We start from the raw sequence: 23,621 nt of genomic DNA, 5'->3' as shown, positions 1-23,621 counted from the left end.
ATACATTCATTGTTAATAAATGATCAACTCCTCCAGAGCCCTGTTTCTGTAAAATGCTGACACCTACTGCTCTAGTAGCTGGTGTGCATCCATACTGTGCTGCACCAGGAAGATGTCCCGAGGATGTTAACTGGACATCGTTGGAGAGAGATATCGTGAAAGTAAATCAAAAGTCCATTTATACTACCAAAGATCCCCCACAAACGGCGATTCATTTGGATCAAGCTCAACCTGTTTTTGTTGTCTCTTACCGGAAGTCTCCATAACAGACTCCGTGGTGCCGTCAACACAATGGGGATCACCAAACTGGCCGATTTGATCCGCGGAGATGCTCCCGATGCTATTTCTAGAAAGGACATCAGTGTCTACACGGGTAACACCGCTGATCTTGCATCAATCTCGTTGTTCTACTGGCACGGTTTTGTCTTTTTGTCACATCAGACGGAGATTGCTAACAGCTAACGTTAGCATACAGTCACGTGACTACCAGTTGGCTTCACGTTAGCAAACTTTGTTGTTAACTATAGAACTATTACACTACACAACGAATCCTCTTATGGAGTACTACCAATGTTACTTCACGGAAACATCAGTTACAACATTAATGCGTCAGTAATAATGGTTCAATAATATATCTACATTACACACTAAACTATTCTGCATAATGAGTACTTTTCCTTAAATCGTGATACATTATTTGTGGGCTGTGATATTACTACTTTTACTTAATCATAATGATTTAATATAGCTAACGTTACATACACTCAAATCTGCAACACTGCCAAAGCATTAATACTGCTGTTCAAAATATTTACTTTAAAATCCTGCCATTTAATTGAAGTACGGTAACATTGTTTGCATATTTACGGAATAGACTGAATGAATAGGAATATTTTCCTGTGATATAAAGTGGAATAAATGTGGAGTTCTTCGTATAACCATTTTAAGTACTGTACTTGATGTATTGTCAGTTAAAGTGGGCATAATAGACGTGCCATTTATGACTACATGAAAATTGTTTGTCATGGTGCTGATGATGCTGGTGGTGTGTTACCCCCACACAGGAAAAGTAATCGCACTGGATACCTCGATTGTCATGAACCAGTTCCGTGCTGTGACACCTTCACTAAAGTGAGCTCCTTTTTGACCTGTGACCCATTCTGTCTTACTGAATCTAGTAAGAAAGTAGATCTTTTTCTTTTTACATGCACTTCCTCTTTCTCCGATCAGCAACAATTAAAAATAATATGTTTAACAATGTACCAGGGTTTCTACACTTTGGCCAGTTTATTTGTGTGAAATGTCCTTTATTTCTTCTCTGTAGCCCTCTGACAGGTCTCTTCTTCCGCACACTCACCTTCCTGGAACATGATATAAAGCCAGTCTTTGTGTTTGACGGGAAACCTCCAGAGGAAAAGACAGCTGTTGTAAGTGACACCTTTGAGACTGTATCTTTAGACTCAACATGCCACTAAACACATCTTCCTGGTGTGTGTAAAGACACTGCTCAGAGAGACGAATCTGGACGCTACCGCCGTGCTCATACTGGTGGTAGAACTGCTCTCCTCACATGTGTTGACTTGAGAAATATCTAAAATGAGGAAATGAATTCAATGGGCCAGCACGATATGATACAGACGGCTAACACCTGAAGTGTAATACAGATGACTCCACCAATGCTGATCAAAGCTCCTGTTTTTCCTTCAGCTCGAGAAGCGAGCTGAGGCAGCTGGTTTGAGCTCACCCAACCTCACGGGCGCAGGTACATCAACACAAATACAAGTTGTTAGTGGTAGACTTTATTACATTCTGGAGAAATATACACTGGGAATATTATTTGAACATCAAGTCTTCTGAAGTAGATCTTGACTCTTGTGCCTCATGCAGCATCAGCCCAGACCAGAGATTGTCTCCAGCTCCTGAAGCTTCTGGGTGTACCTGTCATCCAGGTACGACCTGCTGAATATATTTCTTCACATTTCTCTCACTGTCTCTGTCCTTGCTTCATTCACTTCATGCGTTTTCATTCATATCTCCCTCTCTTTCTCTCTGTCTGTTGCTCCAGGCTCCAGGGGATGCTGAGGCGCTGTGCGCCCGGCTGGTGAGAGAGGGGACTGTGGACGCTGTGGCATCAGAGGACATGGACACGCTGCCATTTGGAGGCAATATTCTCATTCGCCAGCTAAACGCCAACAGGGACAGGTATGAACTGTACAGTTAATGTGTTACGTTAAGGATTGTACTGTAGTTTTCTTATGTTTTAATCCATTCCTTTGTCTTAAACACATTCATGCTACGCTGGCAATTTGCATTGATATTTAATTGTTTAATATCAATGTAATAAAAGCCTTCGGCCTACATGGTTTGTATGCTTGGTTGTATTTTTTGGTAAAATAACTCTTTTTCTAAAGTTTTCTGCGACAGATGTGTTTAAGTATTCTTCAGAACCTCTGACGTCCAAGACTTGAAAGAACATCAATCCATTACTCTGTGTTTCTAACAGACTCAGAAGCTCATTCAGTTAGCGACTAAAGATGCCTCAGTGTTCTACTGAATGATTCAGAAAGTCTTTTATTCGAGCAGTGGTCCGATTTTTTTGAATGAACACTTTCAGATGTTTTTTAGATGTAACATCTTGTGTTTATGAGTTTCCCCTTCACACAAGGTGATCTGAAGTTGCTACGCCGTGGTGATATTGATGCACAGCCATCACTTGAGGCTATGAATCCAGTAGTCAGACGTCATCATGTCAGCCTCAACTAATGTTGATGTATCGATGGCACTGCGAGTGATTTCCTCGTGTCACTTTATTTCCAAAGTGTCTTTTAGCTTGTAGTGTTGTTTTTCCCGTTGATCAACTTCTTTGACTTTATGACTTAAGTTAAACTCAATACCCGACGGCTGGCTCAGTAACTGTTATCTATCTGACTCGTGGAGAGACACCACAGGACTAGGAACTCAGTAACGAACACCCACAGAACACAAGAGAGATTGGATTTTCTTCAGTTCACGCAGATTTATTTGCATCACAAAGTATACAAGTACACCGAGCTGTCCAGAGTCAAATAACTTCACAATAACACTGTACATTACTTTTTACCCCCCCCCCCCTCGGAGATGTCCTCCTCCTCTTCTGAACTTTCCCCGAGACAAGTTACACTGTGTACCTCGGACAAGTCATAACAGAAGGTTTTTTGATGAACCACAGTCTCCTTCCCCACTCGTCTTCTCCTGATTTTGCCTCTGCCCCCCCGTCACAGCGACCAGCTCTTGTCTTTTCCCTCCGTTACAAATCTTGCCATACTTGTTTATCTACGTCATCCCCCTTCTATCTTCTATCTTCACCCGGGCTCCAAGGCCGCTATACTAGACTCCCTGTCTCAGTGTTCTGAATAACATATGACAATGATACAGGCCAATGTCACAGTATGAATGTGAACATACTGTACATGGATACATTTCAATTCATGGATATGATTGATTTTACACAAATATATTTCAAGACACAAACACATTTTTCTCCCACAAGCTGAAGGCGGACTGTAAGTTTTCTAAACTGATCTAACGTTGATTCTTCTTCTTCTTCTTCTTCTTCTTCTTCTTCTTCTTCTCTCTTCTTCTTCTTCTTCTTCTTCTTCTTCTCTTCTTCTTCTTCTTCTTCTTCTTCTTCTTCTTCTTCTTCTTCTTCTTCTTCTTCTTCTTCTTCTTCTTCTTCCTTCTTCTTCTTCTTCTTCTTCTTCTTCTTCTTCTTCTTCTTCTTCTTCTTCTTCTTCTTCTTCTTCTTCTTCTCTTCTTCTTCTTCTTCTTCTTCTTCTTCTTCTTCTTCTTCTTCTTCTTCTTCTTCTCTTCTTCTTCTTCTTCTTCTTCTTCTTCTTCTTCTTCTTCTTCTTCTTCTTCTTCTTCTTCTTCTTCTTCTTCTTCTTCTTCTTCTTCTTCTTCTTCTTCTTCTTCTTCTTCTTCTTCTTCTTCTTCTTCTTCTTCTTCTTCTTCTTCTTCTTCTTCTTCTTCTTTCTTCTTCTTCTTCCTTCTTCTTCTTCACAGTGAGGTTGTGGAATATTCTTTAACCAAGCTGTTAGAGAAACTCCAAATTAGTCACGAGGAGGTGAGACTGAAACTTTTAAGATGTCTTTCAAGCATAAAACAATAATAAATATATCATAATTCATAATACCACTTCACAGAAATACTACAAACAAGTCCTCAAACTTTCCTTCTTTTGCTATTTTCTTCACCAGTTTGTCGACTTGTGCATTTTGTTGGGCTGTGACTACTGTGACAAGATAGCCGGTTTGGGTCCAAAGAGAGCTCTGACATTGATCCAGAAGCACCGTACTATTGAGAACGTGGTGTTGCATATCAACAGAAAGGTACTACATGGACAACCAGTGTTCTGTGTTTTTCATTCTGTGTTACAGTGTAAGATCTGATAAGACACTAGTATCTGCTGCTTCAGACCCATCCCGTGCCACATTTCTGGAGGTACAAAGAAGCACGGAAGATATTCTTGGATGCATCACAAATGGTCGCTCCTGAACTGCCTGGACTGAGCCAGATGAAGAAGCCTTGGTTGGGCTCCTCTGTCACGTCAAATACATTAAGTACGTACGTTTTGCTTATTTCACATGCTTCTCTGTCTCGTTTAAAGGCGGTTGTGACTGAATACGTGTTGGTATGTTTTTAGGGAGGACAGGGTCCGTCGTCGAATGGAGAACTTCCGCCAGACGCGAGAACGTAAGCGGGAGGAGAGGGAAAAGGAGAGGGCTGAAGGACGTAGCAAGCAGAGTCGTATGCAGGACTTCTTTAGAGTTACCAGAAAGAGGGAGCAGGTGAGCTCAACATAACAATCACTGACAAAAATATATATTTTTTTATTTAAAGGTGATAAATTGGAGGAAAGCTATAATGATAAAATGTACTTAAAAATATCTTTGAAATGATATTGATGATTTTTACTCTATTCAAGCAGTCAGTTATGACCTGAAAACAAAAATCATTTTCAGTAGTTCCAAATGTGGTGTGCTGATTAGCCTGAATAGTTGTCTTTCTTCCTCTAGCCCGTCAGAGCTGCAGACCCTTTAAGCAGCAACAGAAAGAGACCAAAGTCAAAATGAGGCTGCCAACATCTCCCACTTGCTGCCGGAACCATTCCGCCATCCAAGTTTGAAGATTTTTAGACACTTTCTAAGCTGTCTGCCTGTCCAGACATCTCAAACAATTAACGGCCAATCATGTGATCCAGATCTTGAATTTCTGCCATGAGGGTATTTTCTTTTTTTAAATCATGCTTCATTCCTGTGTTGAAGAGAACGTCTTGCATCTTCAACATCCATGAATTTAGATTTTATCTTCTGTAACACAAATACTTGACAAATTTCAACAGTTCCAGAGGCTGCAGCTTTACATGTTGAATCATGGATTTGTATTGGAAGAAAACTCTGCTTTTCAAAGGGCCTTCTAGTCACCTCATAATTTAGAAGAAGCTAAAACAGGCGCCTTGCAAGACACTGACTTCAAGTGTTTGTCTCTACATGGGAATGATCTGGTCTTAGCAGCAGTGTCTGCAACAATGTAGTTTACTGAGTAGTTCTTCAGTGTATCCAGCAGTTTCCTGCAAAGCCACCAAGACAAGCAGAGCAGGCGGTAGACTATGAAAGAGAACAGGGTGATCACTGTCATGGAGTCCTTCCCCCAAGCCAAAACTGGAGACAGGGGACGTCTCATCACTAGATATTCAATGAGCACCTGTTGTGAAAAGGGTGCCAAGGGAGAGACCAAAGACATGCATTTTAAAACGTGCACTAAAGTGGGATCAAGTTAAAATGAGATAGCGAGATGTTTAAAAAAAAACGTGATAAAAAAGTTTGTCTTTTGAAAATATAACAGTATACTGTATGTTTTATATTGTGTTTTCATATGTAATGCTGTTGGCCATTTTTAATTAAAACACTGTTGAAGTTAATGTGTTTGTCTGATGTTCTTATGCAAAGTGTGATTTGGGTGCTGTATGTTTTCATAGCACCGTTTTTTTAATATTTTTTTCTGACATATTTCCGAACAACAAGTGTTGCTTTTAATTAAATTACAATGCGTCATTCCAGACCAACAGGTGGCGCTTGTGAAGCCGGTTTTTTTCACCCTTTTTTTTGTCGTGTAGAAGAAGTGTTTGTCAGTCGCCCAGTCTCTCCCCGGGCCAGAAGGTGTCTGGCCGCTGCCGCACCCGACTAGTCTGCCCTGAAGACACCCTCACTGTCCCCCGGTCCCCAAACTTCCTCCCCCCGGTGATACCAGACCGCTGTTTTTTCAGCCATGGCGACGAATGCGAAGCGAAAGCAAGAGGAGACTCATTTGAAGATGCTCCGGGAGATGACTAGCCTCCCCGCGAATAGGAAATGCTTCGACTGCGACCAGCGCGGCCCGACCTATGTCAACATGACAGTGGGCTCCTTCGTCTGTACCACCTGCTCTGGGATCTTGTGAGTTTCTTTTTGGCCTAAAGTGTCTTCTTTGTTGTTAACAGTGACGTTAGCGGTCGGTCGTGGATGTGTCCTGTTCCACAGCTGCCTTGGCGGTACCGTTAGCTCGTTAGCTAGCGTTAAAGTCCGGACAGGTAACGTCGGTTCTGCCCTCAGCCGTTGGATTGGGCCGGGTAACGTAGTGTCGGCAGTTAAGTTCGTTTAAAGCTTTACTTCAATGTGAGAAGACGTACACTTAGGCAGGCAGTGAGGGGTGTTTTCACTGACTTATTGTCTATGTGGTCGTGGTTAGCACGCCCCACGTAAAGGTTCATATACCGAACAGTCAAATATTTGATTTAAGCAGCACGTCATGGAGGAACCTCCTCCAGTTGAACTTTAGCTGAGACTCCGACACGGTGTGACACACACGCACACACCTCTAGATAAGCGTCATACAGCTACTAGTCAGGAGCAGGGTGGGTCCCTCAGCGTGGGAGATGAAAGACGAAGTAAGGAAGTGGGTCGTCCTTGGCTGCTGTCTGATGACACCATAACCAGGATTTAGGTAATGAACCTGATTAACGAGGTTGCCCTTTTAGTTGCTACAGAGGCAAATGGGTTTTTCTTGTCATATATATATGTGACGTATTTACCCTTTTAATTGTGAGCTAGTTGTGTGTATTGTGTTTGCGTTCAATGTAAAAAAAACGTTTTAGCTAAAATGACAGTTTCAGCCTTGAGTCTATGTATTGTCTTGTACATCCTTCTTTGCCAAACTCTTAAAGCTCTGTCTAGTTGTGGTGAATAGCAATTTTAAAATCCTGCCATAAATTCTGGTTTGGATGGAGATCTGGACGCTGACTTGGCCCCATCAGGACATTAACAATGTTGGTTTTCAGCCATTCCTGGTATCCATTGCTTCAGGTTTTCCTCCAGGGCGTGTCTTGAGTGTCAGACTTTATTTGATCCTCAACGCCAACAAACCTTCCATGGCCTGCAGCAGCCATGCCCACAGCATGATGCTGCCATCACAGGCCTTCATGGTGGTGATGGTTGGGTGTGTATTGGTGTCACCAAACCATAGAACCCACATCCCCTTATGGCAAACACTGACCCAGGTGTGGAGTCATTTTTACAACAGAGGTTTTATCTTTGCCAATCCACCATAAAGCAGCAACTGGTGAAGCAACAGTTGTTGACTGCACCGTGTCTCCCATCTTCACAATAAAGCTCATCCGGACCCTCATATGTTGAGTCTAAGGATAAAGGCCCCTTTGACAGAAACATGTGATTTTGTGGTATATAAAGAAGCAGTGATTCCATAATCTTGTGACAGATTGAAGGTCCTTTGCCTTCATGATTTAGTTTTTGTGAGAAAACTGACCAAGTATGTCTCGTGTTACACCTTGATTGTAATGATTTTAATTCGATTTTATGTGATCTCCTAAAACAGGTTGTACTTACATTCACCGTGATTCACTGTTAGTTGTGACTCCATCTGTCACTAATAACACTGAGCACAATATCGGCCGTTTGCAATTAGGTCTTGATCATTTCTAAATCAATTTACAGTCACAAATATTTCTTGATTAACGTGTGCTTTATATTTTGATGTTGGGGGAATTCATATTCACAATTACATTCCTTGAGATTTAAACCAAAAAGGCAAAATGTATGATCTTTAAAAATGTTTAACTAGTCGTAAATACCTGTCTGTCAAATGCTTACACATGCACGTATTTTCTAAGGGGCAAAAATAAAGAAGTCATTCGGGAAAACAGATCAATACATGTGTGGTTGTGGTTTTTGTTTGCTCATCTCGTATCACATGAACAGCACTGGGGTTGCATCCTGCGTCTCTTGTTCCTAAGCTAACAAATGCCTCCTCCACCCACAGGCGAGGACTGAACCCCCCACACCGAGTAAAGTCCATCTCTATGACCACATTCACACATCAGGAAATTGAGTTTCTCCAGAAACACAGCAATGAGGTATCAAGCACAGTGCACACTGTACAACCAAGGAATCCGCACCGTATTCCACATCGTTAAACAATATTTTTAAAGTCATTCTAAAGCATCGTGGCATTTTTCTGAACCCTGCATAGTCAACTTTATTGGCTTTCCTCTCGCCCCACTTTGTTTCTCCTCCCATTTCTTGTCATCCCCTCCCCCCTTCCCTTCCACTTTCTCTCACCTCTCTCCCGGCTCTGCCACCACCCCCACCCCAATCCTCTCCTTACCTCCCACTCTCCTCATTCCTCTGCCCCCCCTGTAGGTCTGTAAACACATCTGGTTGGGCCTCTATGACGACAGGACATTAGTTGTTCCAGATTTCCGAGAACCACAGAAAGTAAAAGAGTTCCTTCAGGAAAAATATGAAAAGAAAAGATGGTAACATAAACTTATAGATTTTTTTTTGTTTGTTTGATACATTTAGTCTTGTTTTGTCATGACATTATTTCAATTTATCCATTGAATAAATGGTAAATTGATACTATACTTATGTGCATCCATTCTTAATTAATGTAACTCAAAGGTGGTAAATGCTGGGGTGAGTGCTAAAAAGTCAAAAGTCCTGCAGGACATTCAACAATGCTGGCAGTATTAGCTGTGATGCAAACAAAGAGTGCTGAGAGGGAAGTGCTGCCTTTGTCAAAAGACCTGTTGCAGTTATGGATTTGGTTAACCACATGTTTTAGTTTGATAGCTCTTCATTGTCTCGGACTACATGTCACTTTGCTCTTTTACTGCAGTGGAAAGAGAGCACATTTGCTATGTGAAGGAAGGTCCCATTTGATTAATATATTTACTTTTTATTTCAATCAAATGATTACTTACCTATTTGTACTGTGTCTGTTTTTACCTCTACATCTGTGGTGGTGTTATTTCATGGATGCCTAGGTATGTCCCTCCGGACCAGGCAAGAACAGTAGCAAGTGTCCAGGCCTCCGTGTCTGGCTCCTCAGCCAGCAGCACTGGTAGTACCCCAGAAGTCCAACCCCTCAAGACCCTGCAGCTCAACAAGACCCCACTACGCCAGGTAACACAGATGTACACTGAGGCTCCATTCGTCCATTACAGATATGCATCTATAATGGATTTTGGTTGGAGAAAAGCTTTAACTCTCAATTATTTTTTCCCGGCTACTGTCCAGTCACCAGCGCTCAGTCGTTCCCAGGCTCACAGCGCCGCTCAGGAGAAGAAGTTTGACTTGCTGTCAGAACTGGGAGGAGACATCTTTGCTGCTCCATCCGCTCACACTTCCAGCTCCACCAACTTTGCCAACTTTGCACATTTTCCAAGCCAGTCAGGTAAGATAGCTTTCTCTCAAAAGTCACACTCGATACAGTGTTTAGCCTTTGGTATCTCATCATCCCATGCATTGCCCTGCCATTGTTTTTATTTCCACATTCATTGTATGTGTTCATTTTTCCTTGTGTATGGCTGCAGCACCTCAGGGTAACTCAGATACCAACTTTGCCAACTTTGAGGCATTTGGAAACACTACAATTCCATCCCACCTGAGCACGTCCCCCCCCTCAAAGTCCTTTTCATCAGGTACCCCCCTCCCCTCCATTGTCTTTCCTCCACCCTTTCCACACACACTCACCCTCATCTCGGTATTTGTTTTTTCATTTCTTACCCACTGTGTCCACTGGTCGAGCCCTTTCTGTATCCAGCAATCCGCTAGAGATGCTGAGAGCGTGTGCTGCTTATCACTACTGTTGAAAACTTGATGGAAGCACATTTCTCTTGGATAAGATTTTAGTTTTATTTTTTATTATCTTAAAACAGAATAAGTTGTTAGTGATGCTGGGCACAGACCAATACACCCTTTCAATTCCTCATGCTTTTTCCTGAATCATTTAGTTAATTCTTTGTCTCATTAGTCTGTCTTTTTTCATTTTCTCCTAAATTTGTTGAAAGGGGGAGGTGTGCCAATCCCATCTATGTCTCGTGCCATCCCTGCCCAGTCCAACCGTAGAGAGGATCGCTATGCTGCTCTGGCTGAGTTGGACAACAAGCTCAGCTCCTCTGTTACTTCAGGCAGCAGTGTGCCAGGGTGAGAGACGGGCAGACACACACACACACACACACACAGTAATATTGTAATAGCACTGCCGATACATTTTTGCAAGAAACCGTTAATTTCCTGCAAAGTGCACCTGGAAAGCCTGGAAAACTTCTGTGTCAATAATCCATGAATTTGATTAATTCAGTGCGTAACGTGTGTTGTTGAATAATGTTCCTCACATGGTGAAAGGATGGCGTTGATCACGTAGACACCAGGAGAATGTGTCTATAAGAACTCCTTTCACAACTGGTTTGAAACGAAAAAAGCCTGTAAAAAGGTTCACAATATCAGTGAATCCGTTCTCACGGTTTATTAATGCCTGCCATGCGTACTGCATGTATTTAACTGGCGTAATAACATTTCTTTTATTTCTTTACAGGAACATATTTGGTTCATCACCAGCCCAGAATCCACCTGTGTTACCCAGCATGCAGCCTGGCTTTGGAGGTGGCTATAGTGATTACTACTCCAGCGGCGCACACAGTGTGACGATATATTTTCAGAGCTGTACATTTTTATACACGTAAATTGAAGACTCATTTAGCAAATTCCTCCTGCATTTCATCCAGCCGTCCCATCCACAAATCCCTTTGTTGCTGCAGCTGTTGCTCCGGAGATGGCCATCAACCCTTTCCAGGCCAATGGCAGAGCTCCAGCTGCAGGTGTGTGTGTGTGTGTGTGTGTGTGCATTTAAAGCTGAGTGTATTCAACAAGGCACATTTTTAATTCAACGTTTCTGTTGCTTTGATGCAACCCAGTTACATTGCCAAGTAGCTTTGTGGTTTGCCAACAAATGTAGAATTTACTCCTGTCGTGTGTGTGTTTGTGTGTTTGTGCATTTGTGTACACACACACTGCATGTGTCTCATAGCCTCGTTTGGCACTGGCTCTATGAGCATGCCCGCTGGCTTTGGGAACGCGTCTTCCTACTGCCTCCCGACCAGTTTCAGCGGAAACTTCCAGCAGCAATTCCCCGGCCAGGCTCCCATCCTTTACTCTCAACCTGGGGCCTACCACCCTCAGTCCAATGGTTAGTGGCCTCTTACCCTGTTCCTCCTGTGCAGTACTTGTCAGTGAGTCAGGCCACGTGCAGCATTTTATGTTCTCTTTATCTACATGATGACCATTTGTATTGGGAGTTATTTCAAAGTAAGACGTATCAGTGGCAGCTACTGCACAGTGATAAAAGGTTGCATTTAGGGTACAAAGCTTTAGGGTTCTGCTCTGTACAAAGCTGTGGACCAGAACCACAGTGAACAAACCCGACATAAAGCTCGATTCACACCTGAATGCAATCTGACATGCTTGGCTTTCTTTTTACTGTTTTAGTCCCTCATAATTTAGTTCTGTGTATCTTTGACTCTTTACGACCTGTTGATATAACGGTTGCAATGAAATGTTATCATCACACAATGCTTAACTGCTGGAGAGAGCAGACTCAACCTGTAAATCCCTTTCTCTGTGTCACCCCTAGGCCCTGCATTCCCAGTCTACGGTCAGAACAAGCCGTCCATGACGCCCTTTGGGCAGCCCATGGTTGGCCCTGGCTTGTCCAATAACCCATTCATGGTGAGCATGAACTTCTTGTGTTAAAGAAGGAAATAATGGATGTACTGGGTGGGGCTTATCTTTATCAGTTTAAAAAAAACAACTGTACTGATTGATTTCACAGCTCTATTTATAACATTTATTTTGAAGAGATAATTGTTTCAGTTCTGTTGGTGTCTTAACTCTCATTACCTCTCTCCTTTCAGGCTGGAGGCCCGGTTGGGTCATTCCCTTCAGCGGGTTCAACCAACCCATTCCTGTAGCACAACTCCCAGTCTTTGCCACCAGAGGGCAGCATGCAGCACATATTCAACGCATACCTTCTGTCATGCAATTAGTGGCAGTGCATCTTTTTTCAAGAACTTACATTTTTTATTTTATTTTTTTCATAAAAAAAAGTTTACAACACTATGAAGGAACACAAAGGACTATATTAAAGACGAAGGGACTGTTATGGGGGGGGAACGGGTTGGACTATATACAATACATTATATGCTTTTTATTTTTTTGTTTATGACTGTAAGCTCTGTGCATATCATCATTTGTAATCACAATTAAGTACATGTTCTGTATAACAAAGGCTGAGTATACACACACCTTATGGAAACCCACTACAAACTATCTACGTAGGTAAGGGCATAGACGAGATTATTCTCTGGTTGTAATCAAATCCACGCTCTCTGGTTTGAAGCAACTATGACGATGCAGGTATGTCATTTTCAAAAGGGATTTATTTTTGTTATTTTAGCATCATTGTGCTTTTACTGGAACTAAAGTGCAAAACTGTCCTTTTATTAACTTACAAGTTGCCTGTAACCCAAACCGTGTATGGTTAAATTAGAGTAATATCCCAAGCAGGTGGATGGGATACAGCATTGATCCGGGGCTGTTAGACATCCTTTTATTATTATTGCCAATATATGTGAAATAGTGGAAAAAAGCGTCAGGCTTTTTAAAAATTTGAAACCAGGGTCACCTCCTTGAATATGTAGCCAGCATAGATTTCAGATTGTTTTAGGCCACTATCTAAAGGGACAGACATGTCTACCAGAGCACAAATGGTGGAAAGAGAAGAGAGTATTTCTGTCTCCTGTTACCCCTCCTAATCTATAAATATTGGTAAATTGTTAAATATTCTTTAAGTGACCTCTCTTCTGCTTTCAGATATACGCTACATTTTAGGAATATGGTGAAGACAAAAGACTTAAGAAAGCTTCAGGGTTGTGTGTGTGACCCAAATTGGGTTGCGTCAAAATAAGTGCACTAGTTCTTCACATGGTTGTGGGTGACTTGTCCTCTTGACGGGATATGCCAGGTTTACCAGACCCTGCCTAGACAAATAAATGTACAACATTTTAAACAAAACATTCATGCAGGATAACCACCTGGCTTGATCTTAACTAAGGTGCTGGAAGTATCAAAGAGTTCAAACTGAGAGAAGAGATCTCCGCACACTTCGATCTATGCAGAGTATGCTTTGTGAAGGGTCTCTTTAAACACAATATTTATGAAATGTTAGTTGTGTTGCATTCACTACACTCCCTTGACATCTGTCTTCTTATTTGCTTTCTTATTAAAAAGCTTATGGAGTGAAGAGCAGGATGAAGAGTACAAATCTTCTTTCTGTTTGCTTTAAATTAAGGCAAGCGAAAAAGGAACAGATTCATTGAGGGATTATTACATTACAGGATCAGCCTGGGACTGAACCAGTGTCTCATTTGTGCCACCAGTGACTAACTATGTGTTTCTTGTCTTTACAAGATTAAGTAAGAAAATGTGTACATATATAAATATATGTATAAATAAATTAAAAGATTTTTAACTACAATCTTGACTTTGTGTAACTATGTGTTTTGATGATTCCATCAGAGAGGATATTAAATGTTTATTTGGTACGACTAAGCTGGTGGGCGTTACTAATATTGTGTATATTTAACTTGTCAATTAGAATGGAGTGGTCTGGTGTGACGTCACAGTTTAGCTGTCGGCCATGTTGGAGTACACACAAAGCCACTGGCATGCACGGCTGAGTCGCATAACCTATCGGTGGTGAACTTTTGTGCTGTCTTTGGTTGTGGCAGCAGAGCTGATAGAGACAAGAAATCATTCTTTCGTTTGCCAGCGGTCATTACACATCAAGGAAATGACACGAAGGAGCTATCCAAGCGACATCGCGAGAAATGGCTGTCACGCATCTCTCGAGATATAAAGGAATGGAATTTGGAGTACACTCGAGTATGTGCGGATCACTTTATAAGTGGTCAGTGATTTTATTTACAAATTCGTTTGTGAACAGTATTTAATAAAGGAAATATAAATTAAACTTGGACATGAGAAGGTTACCGAAGCTTCATCGGCCCGTGACAGCAGTCGGTGCCAGAGACTTGTCGAGCGTGTACAACAGGCGAAACACATAGATGCAGCCTCAGCATTGCTTGATATGAGTTTAACGTCGGATCATATATATATATATATATGTATATATATATATATATATATATATATGTATATATATATATATATATATATATATATATATATATGTATATATATATATATATATGTATATATGTATATATATATATATATATGTATATATGTATATATATATATATATATATATATATATATATGTATATACATATATATATATATATATATATATATATATATACATATATATATACATATATATATATATATATACATATATATATATACATATATATATATATATATACATATATATATATATATATACATATATATATATACATATACATATATATATATACATATACATATATATATATATATATACATATATATATATACATATATATATATACATATATATATATATATATACATATATATATATACATATATATATATACATATATATATATATATATACATATATATATATATATATATATATATATATATATATACATATATATATACATATATATATATATATGTATACATATATATATATATATATGTATATATATATATATATATGTATATATATGTATATATATATATGTATATATATATATATGTATATTATATATATTATATTCAAAATATAATATATCCAAATGCATAAATGCTTTAAGTAGGTTTCATCATGATAAGGTTATACATTCTATGATAATTACTCTGTACCACATAGAAGCAAGCAAATCACATCTATACGGTCCTGACAAGGCTCTCTTTAATATTGTTGATTCAAATGTTGGTTTAACAACAACAAGAAAAAACAAGTAAGAGAAGGCTCTGTCATCTTGAACGTCACTATGTGAAAAACATGAATGCAAGAAGCTTTCGCAGTTGAGAGCCACACGCACACAGCCGTCAGTCATTCCCTCTGAAAGCACTGCTAAATTCATTTGTAGGAAAACACGTCTTCCTGTAAATCCTATAAATCTAAACAAACAAAGTTATAGTGGTGCCACGGTGCCTCAACAAGGAGTTAACTCCATTAATCATGAGGCTCACTTCCAAAATGAGAAGTCTGTCCGCCATGCCAATGAGTTCAATGTTTAACTTGTTTAGGAAGCAAAAGTATTTCCTAATTCCTCCGAGAAGCAAAAGTTGGAAAATACTTACGATATCTCAAAATACAGTTTGAATACCAGAACCACGAAAAATAAAGTTAAAGTTGGAAAACACTTAGAAAAATAACGCTATGAAAATGCAGTTGGAATACCAAAACCAAGAATCGAGGGTGCATATGCCGACTTCGACCCCGTCCAACATCGGCTGTGGGGCTCGGTTTATTTGTCTGACAATTTCTCAAGTGAGAGCACGTCAAGGCCGACAATTGAAGGGGCTTGTCCCGTCTGTGCGTTCTATTTTCGGGGAGATATGGACCCAGTTAAACCCGTGCAACCCGGAAATTGGGTCCGTTGTACTCCGAGACCCGCGAACGTTAAGTTGTAAAATACGAATAAAATAACCATCCAAAAATGAAGTTGTGATAGCAGAACCACCATGAAGATGTGGACTACCAGAAGCACCGAAAGAAATGAGTTAAACTTGTAAAATAATTCGAAAAATAGCGCTATGAAAATCGAGAACCACGACCCTCAAACGTCGGAGTATCGAGGGTGCACACGCCGACTTTGACCCCGTCCAACATCGGCTGTGGGGCTCGGTTTATTTGTCTGACAATTTCTCCAGTGAGAGCACGTCAAGGCGGATAATTCGGCGTGGTGGTCTCGTCTGTGCGTTATATTTCCGGGGAGATATGGCCCCGCAAATCCCCGAAATTCCGGCCCTTTGCCGACCTCGTGAGGCCGAACGCATCTCCGATCAACCTAGACCTGCGTGTAGAGGGCGATGAGACCTACAATTCAGTGTCACGGGCGAGGCTGTGCGTGCTTGTTTCGCGGAGATAGCGCGTGTGGGAATACCAGATCCACAAAAACAAAAAAAAAGAATAAAAAGTCAGTGTCGCCACGGAGGGGGAATCGGGGGAATGGGCGAAGCGCTGACGGGTTCAGCGCTTCGCCACTCCCCCGATCTTGGTAATTTTCATAGGTGGTCAAAATCGGGGGAATGGGCGAAGCGCTGACGGGTTCAGCGCTTCGCCCCTCCCCCGATTTTGGCAATTTTGGGTCAAAATCGGGGGAATGGGCGAAGCGCTGACGGGTTCAGCGCTTCGCCCCTCCCCCGATTTTGGCCATTTTCATAGATTGTCACCAAGCCACCTTGCGCACGATTACAGAAACTCAGTTTTCAGAAAAGAGCTAACCAGCGAAAATTTTCGAGAGGTTGAGCCGAAAACTGGTAGAACTGGTGCGGACCAGGGGAATCCGACTGTTTAATTAAAAACACCAATGGCGCGCAGGCCGGTCGGGTGATTGAGCAGTCGGCTGGATCGTACCTCCACGTGGTGGTCCGCGGGCAACATCGTTAAAGATGGCGAACACGATCCGTAAGTGCCCCAAACGGCCGGAGCCAAGAGAGGAACTTGGACTTCGTGAATGCGTATGTGAGTGTGAGTGTGAATGGCGTGTGAGGGCACGAACGCAAATGCATTCCGTTGGCACGCTGGTGCTGTGGCTAGCACAGTCACCTAACAAGAGAGGAACTTGGACTTCGTGAATGCGTATGTGACCCTGGTGAGACCTGTCAAACGGTAACGCAGGTGTCCTAAGGCGAGCACCTGGCTTGGCCTCTGGGCGAGCGAAGGGGCCCTAGGCTTGTTGCAGTAGTGTCCCTACCAGGTTGTCGGTGAGTTTGATAGTATGGTGTTGGTCGTGGAGAACCATAGGCGTTTTTATTATACAGGCTTATTGAAAGGACCAGGTGCATCGGGGATGTGTCTCGGCCAGGATACGGACCACCATGTGAGGGCACGAACGCAAATGCATTCCGTTGGCACGCTGGTGCTGTGGCTAGCACAGTCACCTAACAAGAGAGGAACTTGGACTTCGTGAATGCGTATGTGACCCTGGTGAGACCTGTCCCTACCAGGTTGTCGGAGAGTTTGAAAGTATGGTGTTGGTCGTGGAGAACCATCAGGTAACCATCAGGTCCATCAGGTAAGTAACACGTTTTTATTTTACAGGCTTATTGAAATGAAGCCTCTTTCCTCTTTCCTACAGATGCAGAGATGCAGAGTCCAGGGAGGCGTTGTGGAGGTCCAGGTGCATCGGGGGCCACAGCACGCTGGTGCTGTGGCCCCACCGACCCCCCTCCCCTCCGGTAGTGACTACCAGGGCTCCGAAAACACTTAGAAATAGATTGGAAAACTTGATTTCATCCAGGCTCTGTCTGTGGTGAATGAGGCCAAATTTGCATCGGGGATGCACCTGGTCCATCAGGTAAGTCTCCTAAACCATAGGTGGGCGTACAGGTCACGGGCGAGAAGTGCGGAACCTCGGATCTGCGCGGATGGGCCTCGGGGCGGGAACCTGGCTTCGGCTCCACGCGGATGGGCCGGTATATACAGGCTTATACAGGTCCCTACCAGGTTGTCGGTGAGTTTGATAGTATGGTGTTGGTCGTGGAGAACCATCAGGTAACCATCAGGTAACCATCAGGTAACCATCAGGTCCATCAGGTAAGTAACACGTTTTTATTGTACAGGCTTATACAGGCTTATTGAAATGAAGCCTCTTTCCTGGGGTAACACGTTTTTGTGTTACCCCAGGTGGACCAGGTGGCCCCTGGGGGAGCGAAGGGGCCCCAGGCTTGTTGCAGGGCATAGGTAGTGTCCCCACCTGGCTGTCGGTGAGTTTGATAGTTTGATAGTTTGATAGTTTGATAGTATGGTGTTGGTCGTGGAGAACCCAGGTGCATCGGGGACGATGCACCTGGGTTGCCTCTTTCCCGGGGTAACATGTTTTTATTGTACAGATGCAGAGATGCAGAGTCCAGGGAGGCGTTGTGGAGGTCCAGGTGCATCGGGGCGCCTGGGTTGCGTCCATCAGGTGAGTCTCCTAAACCATAGGTGGGCCTACTTCGGCTTCGGCTCCGCGCGGATGGGCCTCTGGCTGATTGAAATGAAGCCTGTATATACAGGCTTATACAGGCTGATTGAAATGAAGCCTCTTCCCTGGGGTAACACGTTTTTGTGTTACCCCAGGTTGACCTTGAAATGAAGCCTGTATATACAGGCTTATACAGGTCCCTACCAGGTTGTCGGTGAGTTTGATAGTATGGTGTTGGTCGTGGAGAACCATCAGGTAACCATCAGGTCCATCAGGTAAGTAACATGTTTTTATTGTACAGATGCAGAGATGCAGAGTCCAGGGAGGCGTTGTGGAGGTCCAGGTGCATCGGGGGCCACAGCACGCTGGTGCTGTGGCCCCACCGACCCCCCTCCCCTCCGGTAGTGACTACCAGGGCTCCGAAAACACTTAGAAATAGATTGGAAAACTTGATTTCATCCAGGCTCTGTCTGTGGTGAATGAGGCCAAATTTGCATCGGGGATGCACCTGGTCCATCAGGTAAGTCTCCTAAACCATAGGTGGGGTTTTTTTTTGTTTGTTTGATACATTTTGTCTTGTTTTGTCATGACATTATTTCAATTTATCCATTGAATAAATGGTAAATTGATACTTATACTATACTTATGTGCATCCAGTCTTAATTAATGTAACTCAAAGGTGGTAAATGCTGGGGTGAGTGCTAAAAAGTCAAAAGTCCTGCAGGACATTCAACAATGCTGGCAGTATTAGCTGTGATGCAAACAAAGAGTGCTGAGAGGGAAGTGCTGCCTTTGTCAAAAGACCTGTTGCAGTTATGGATTTGGTTAACCACATGTTTTAGTTTGATGGCTCTTCATTGTCTCGGACTACATGTCACTTTGCTCTTTTACTGCAGTGGAAAGAGAGCACATTTGCTTTGTGAAGGAAGGTCCCATTTGATTAATATATTTACTTTTTATTTCAATCAAATGATTACTTACCTATTTGTACTGTGTCTGTTTTTACCTCTACATCTGTGGTGGTATTATTTCATGGATGCCTAGGTATGTCCCTCCGGACCAGGCAAGAACAGTAGCAAGTGTCCAGGCCTCCGTGTCTGGCTCCTCAGCCAGCAGCACTGGTAGTACCCCAGAAGTCCAACCCCTCAAGACCCTGCAGCTCAACAAGACCCCACTACGCCAGGTAACACAGATGTACACTGAGGCTCCATTCGTCCATTACAGATATGCATCTATAATGGTTTTTGGTTGGAGAAAAGCTTTAACTCTCAATTATTTTTTCCCGGCTACTGTCCAGTCACCAGCGCTCAGTCGTTCCCAGGCTCACAGCGCCGCTCAGGAGAAGAAGTTTGACTTGCTGTCAGAACTGGGAGGAGACATCTTTGCTGCTCCATCCGCTCACACTTCCAGCTCCACCAACTTTGCCAACTTTGCACATTTTCCAAGCCAGTCAGGTAAGATAGCTTTCTCTCAAAAGTCACACTCGATACAGTGTTTAGCCTTTGGTATCTCATCATCCCATGCATTGCCCTGCCATTGTTTTTATTTCCACATTCATTGTATGTGTTCATTTTTCCTTGTGTATGGCTGCAGCACCTCAGGGTAACTCAGATACCAACTTTGCCAACTTTGAGGCATTTGGAAACACTACAATTCCATCCCACCTGAGCACGTCCCCCCCCTCAAAGTCCTTTTCATCAGGTACCCCCCTCCCCTCCATTGTCTTTCCTCCACCCTTTCCACACACACTCACCCTCATCTCGGTATTTGTTTTTTCATTTCTTACCCACTGTGTCCACTGGTCGAGCCCTTTCTGTATCCAGCAATCCGCTAGAGATGCTGAGAGCGTGTGCTGCTTATCACTACTGTTGAAAACTTGATGGAAGCACATTTCTCTTGGATAAGATTTTAGTTTTATTTTTTATTATCTTAAAACAGAATAAGTTGTTAGTGATGCTGGGCACAGACCAATACACCCTTTCAATTCCTCATGCTTTTTCCTGAATCATTTAGTTAATTCTTTGTCTCATTAGTCTGTCTTTTTTCATTTTCTCCTAAATTTGTTGAAAGGGGGAGGTGTGCCAATCCCATCTATGTCTCGTGCCATCCCTGCCCAGTCCAACCGTAGAGAGGATCGCTATGCTGCTCTGGCTGAGTTGGACAACAAGCTCAGCTCCTCTGTTACTTCAGGCAGCAGTGTGCCAGGGTGAGAGACGGGCAGACACACACACACACACACACACAGTAATATTGTAATAGCACTGCCGATACATTTTTGCAAGAAACCGTTAATTTCCTGCAAAGTGCACCTGGAAAGCCTGGAAAACTTCTGTGTCAATAATCCATGAATTTGATTAATTCAGTGCGTAACGTGTGTTGTTGAATAATGTTCCTCACATGGTGAAAGGATGGCGTTGATCACGTAGACACCAGGAGAATGTGTCTATAAGAACTCCTTTCACAACTGGTTTGAAACGAAAAAAGCCTGTAAAAAGGTTCACAATATCAGTGAATCCGTTCTCACGGTTTATTAATGCCTGCCATGCGTACTGCATGTATTTAACTGGCGTAATAACATTTCTTTTATTTCTTTACAGGAACATATTTGGTTCATCACCAGCCCAGAATCCACCTGTGTTACCCAGCATGCAGCCTGGCTTTGGAGGTGGCTATAGTGATTACTACTCCAGCGGCGCACACAGTGTGACGATATATTTTCAGAGCTGTACATTTTTATACACGTAAATTGAAGACTCATTTAGCAAATTCCTCCTGCATTTCATCCAGCCGTCCCATCCACAAATCCCTTTGTTGCTGCAGCTGTTGCTCCGGAGATGGCCATCAACCCTTTCCAGGCCAATGGCAGAGCTCCAGCTGCAGGTGTGTGTGTGTGTGTGTGTGTGTGCATTTAAAGCTGAGTGTATTCAACAAGGCACATTTTTAATTCAACGTTTCTGTTGCTTTGATGCAACCCAGTTACATTGCCAAGTAGCTTTGTGGTTTGCCAACAAATGTAGAATTTACTCCTGTCGTGTGTGTGTTTGTGTGTTTGTGCATTTGTGTACACACACACTGCATGTGTCTCATAGCCTCGTTTGGCACTGGCTCTATGAGCATGCCCGCTGGCTTTGGGAACGCGTCTTCCTACTGCCTCCCGACCAGTTTCAGCGGAAACTTCCAGCAGCAATTCCCCGGCCAGGCTCCCATCCTTTACTCTCAACCTGGGGCCTACCACCCTCAGTCCAATGGTTAGTGGCCTCTTACCCTGTTCCTCCTGTGCAGTACTTGTCAGTGAGTCAGGCCACGTGCAGCATTTTATGTTCTCTTTATCTACATGATGACCATTTGTATTGGGAGTTATTTCAAAGTAAGACGTATCAGTGGCAGCTACTGCACAGTGATAAAAGGTTGCATTTAGGGTACAAAGCTTTAGGGTTCTGCTCTGTACAAAGCTGTGGACCAGAACCACAGTGAACAAACCCGACATAAAGCTCGATTCACACCTGAATGCAATCTGACATGCTTGGCTTTCTTTTTACTGTTTTAGTCCCTCATAATTTAGTTCTGTGTATCTTTGACTCTTTACGACCTGTTGATATAACGGTTGCAATGAAATGTTATCATCACACAATGCTTAACTGCTGGAGAGAGCAGACTCAACCTGTAAATCCCTTTCTCTGTGTCACCCCTAGGCCCTGCATTCCCAGTCTACGGTCAGAACAAGCCGTCCATGACGCCCTTTGGGCAGCCCATGGTTGGCCCTGGCTTGTCCAATAACCCATTCATGGTGAGCATGAACTTCTTGTGTTAAAGAAGGAAATAATGGATGTACTGGGTGGGGCTTATCTTTATCAGTTTAAAAAAAACAACTGTACTGATTGATTTCACAGCTCTATTTATAACATTTATTTTGAAGAGATAATTGTTTCAGTTCTGTTGGTGTCTTAACTCTCATTACCTCTCTCCTTTCAGGCTGGAGGCCCGGTTGGGTCATTCCCTTCAGCGGGTTCAACCAACCCATTCCTGTAGCACAACTCCCAGTCTTTGCCACCAGAGGGCAGCATGCAGCACATATTCAACGCATACCTTCTGTCATGCAATTAGTGGCAGTGCATCTTTTTTCAAGAACTTACATTTTTTATTTTATTTTTTTCATAAAAAAAAGTTTACAACACTATGAAGGAACACAAAGGACTATATTAAAGACGAAGGGACTGTTATGGGGGGGGAACGGGTTGGACTATATACAATACATTATATGCTTTTTATTTTTTTGTTTATGACTGTAAGCTCTGTGCATATCATCATTTGTAATCACAATTAAGTACATGTTCTGTATAACAAAGGCTGAGTATACACACACCTTATGGAAACCCACTACAAACTATCTACGTAGGTAAGGGCATAGACGAGATTATTCTCTGGTTGTAATCAAATCCACGCTCTCTGGTTTGAAGCAACTATGACGATGCAGGTATGTCATTTTCAAAAGGGATTTATTTTTGTTATTTTAGCATCATTGTGCTTTTACTGGAACTAAAGTGCAAAACTGTCCTTTTATTAACTTACAAGTTGCCTGTAACCCAAACCGTGTATGGTTAAATTAGAGTAATATCCCAAGCAGGTGGATGGGATACAGCATTGATCCGGGGCTGTTAGACATCCTTTTATTATTATTGCCAATATATGTGAAATAGTGGAAAAAAGCGTCAGGCTTTTTAAAAATTTGAAACCAGGGTCACCTCCTTGAATATGTAGCCAGCATAGATTTCAGATTGTTTTAGGCCACTATCTAAAGGGACAGACATGTCTACCAGAGCACAAATGGTGGAAAGAGAAGAGAGTATTTCTGTCTCCTGTTACCCCTCCTAATCTATAAATATTGGTAAATTGTTAAATATTCTTTAAGTGACCTCTCTTCTGCTTTCAGATATACGCTACATTTTAGGAATATGGTGAAGACAAAAGACTTAAGAAAGCTTCAGGGTTGTGTGTGTGACCCAAATTGGGTTGCGTCAAAATAAGTGCACTAGTTCTTCACATGGTTGTGGGTGACTTGTCCTCTTGACGGGATATGCCAGGTTTACCAGAC

General features: G+C 42.3%; 2 protein-coding genes across 2 annotated transcripts in view; both read left to right on the top strand.

Moving 5' to 3' along the window:
- Positions 1-93: 93 nt before the first annotated feature.
- LOC306788958 (putative flap endonuclease 1 homolog) lies at positions 94-5,948 on the top strand. The gene is given in 12 exon segments (XM_079284697.1): positions 94-373; positions 1,065-1,131; positions 1,325-1,427; positions 1,708-1,762; positions 1,888-1,949; positions 2,066-2,202; positions 4,042-4,102; positions 4,236-4,367; positions 4,454-4,535; positions 4,538-4,598; positions 4,682-4,826; positions 5,055-5,948. Coding segments are annotated over 12 exon segments (1,044 nt in total). The 5' UTR covers positions 94-291; the 3' UTR covers positions 5,112-5,948.
- Positions 5,949-6,202: 254 nt separating this feature from the next.
- LOC306789804 (arf-GAP domain and FG repeat-containing protein 1-like) overlaps positions 6,203-23,621 on the top strand; it is a 17,910-nt gene continuing 491 nt past the window's right edge. Inside the window, exons 1-22 of the mRNA XM_079285873.1 lie at positions 6,203-6,473; positions 8,353-8,446; positions 8,733-8,848; positions 9,359-9,497; positions 9,612-9,768; positions 9,908-10,015; positions 10,385-10,520; positions 10,912-10,979; positions 11,102-11,194; positions 11,404-11,562; positions 12,007-12,101; positions 12,287-12,320; positions 18,250-18,329; positions 19,530-19,712; positions 19,827-19,983; positions 20,123-20,230; positions 20,600-20,735; positions 21,127-21,194; positions 21,317-21,409; positions 21,619-21,777; positions 22,222-22,316; positions 22,502-23,621. The exon at positions 22,502-23,621 is cut by the window's right edge and continues 491 nt beyond it. Of these exons, the coding sequence (XP_079141999.1) occupies positions 6,307-6,473; positions 8,353-8,446; positions 8,733-8,848; positions 9,359-9,497; positions 9,612-9,768; positions 9,908-10,015; positions 10,385-10,520; positions 10,912-10,979; positions 11,102-11,194; positions 11,404-11,562; positions 12,007-12,101; positions 12,287-12,320; positions 18,250-18,329; positions 19,530-19,712; positions 19,827-19,983; positions 20,123-20,230; positions 20,600-20,735; positions 21,127-21,194; positions 21,317-21,409; positions 21,619-21,777; positions 22,222-22,316; positions 22,502-22,558 (2,502 nt within the window). The 5' untranslated portion in view covers positions 6,203-6,306 and the 3' untranslated portion in view covers positions 22,559-23,621. The remainder of the gene's footprint in view (positions 6,474-8,352; positions 8,447-8,732; positions 8,849-9,358; positions 9,498-9,611; positions 9,769-9,907; positions 10,016-10,384; positions 10,521-10,911; positions 10,980-11,101; positions 11,195-11,403; positions 11,563-12,006; positions 12,102-12,286; positions 12,321-18,249; positions 18,330-19,529; positions 19,713-19,826; positions 19,984-20,122; positions 20,231-20,599; positions 20,736-21,126; positions 21,195-21,316; positions 21,410-21,618; positions 21,778-22,221; positions 22,317-22,501) is intronic.

This window comes from Melanostigma gelatinosum (assembly GCF_949748355.1).
Source record: "Melanostigma gelatinosum genome assembly, chromosome: 15".
In the NCBI taxonomy this organism is placed as follows: Eukaryota; Metazoa; Chordata; class Actinopteri; order Perciformes; family Zoarcidae; genus Melanostigma; species Melanostigma gelatinosum.
The sequence above is the reverse complement of the archived record's forward strand: the minus strand, read 5'-3'. Positions and strand labels throughout refer to the sequence as shown.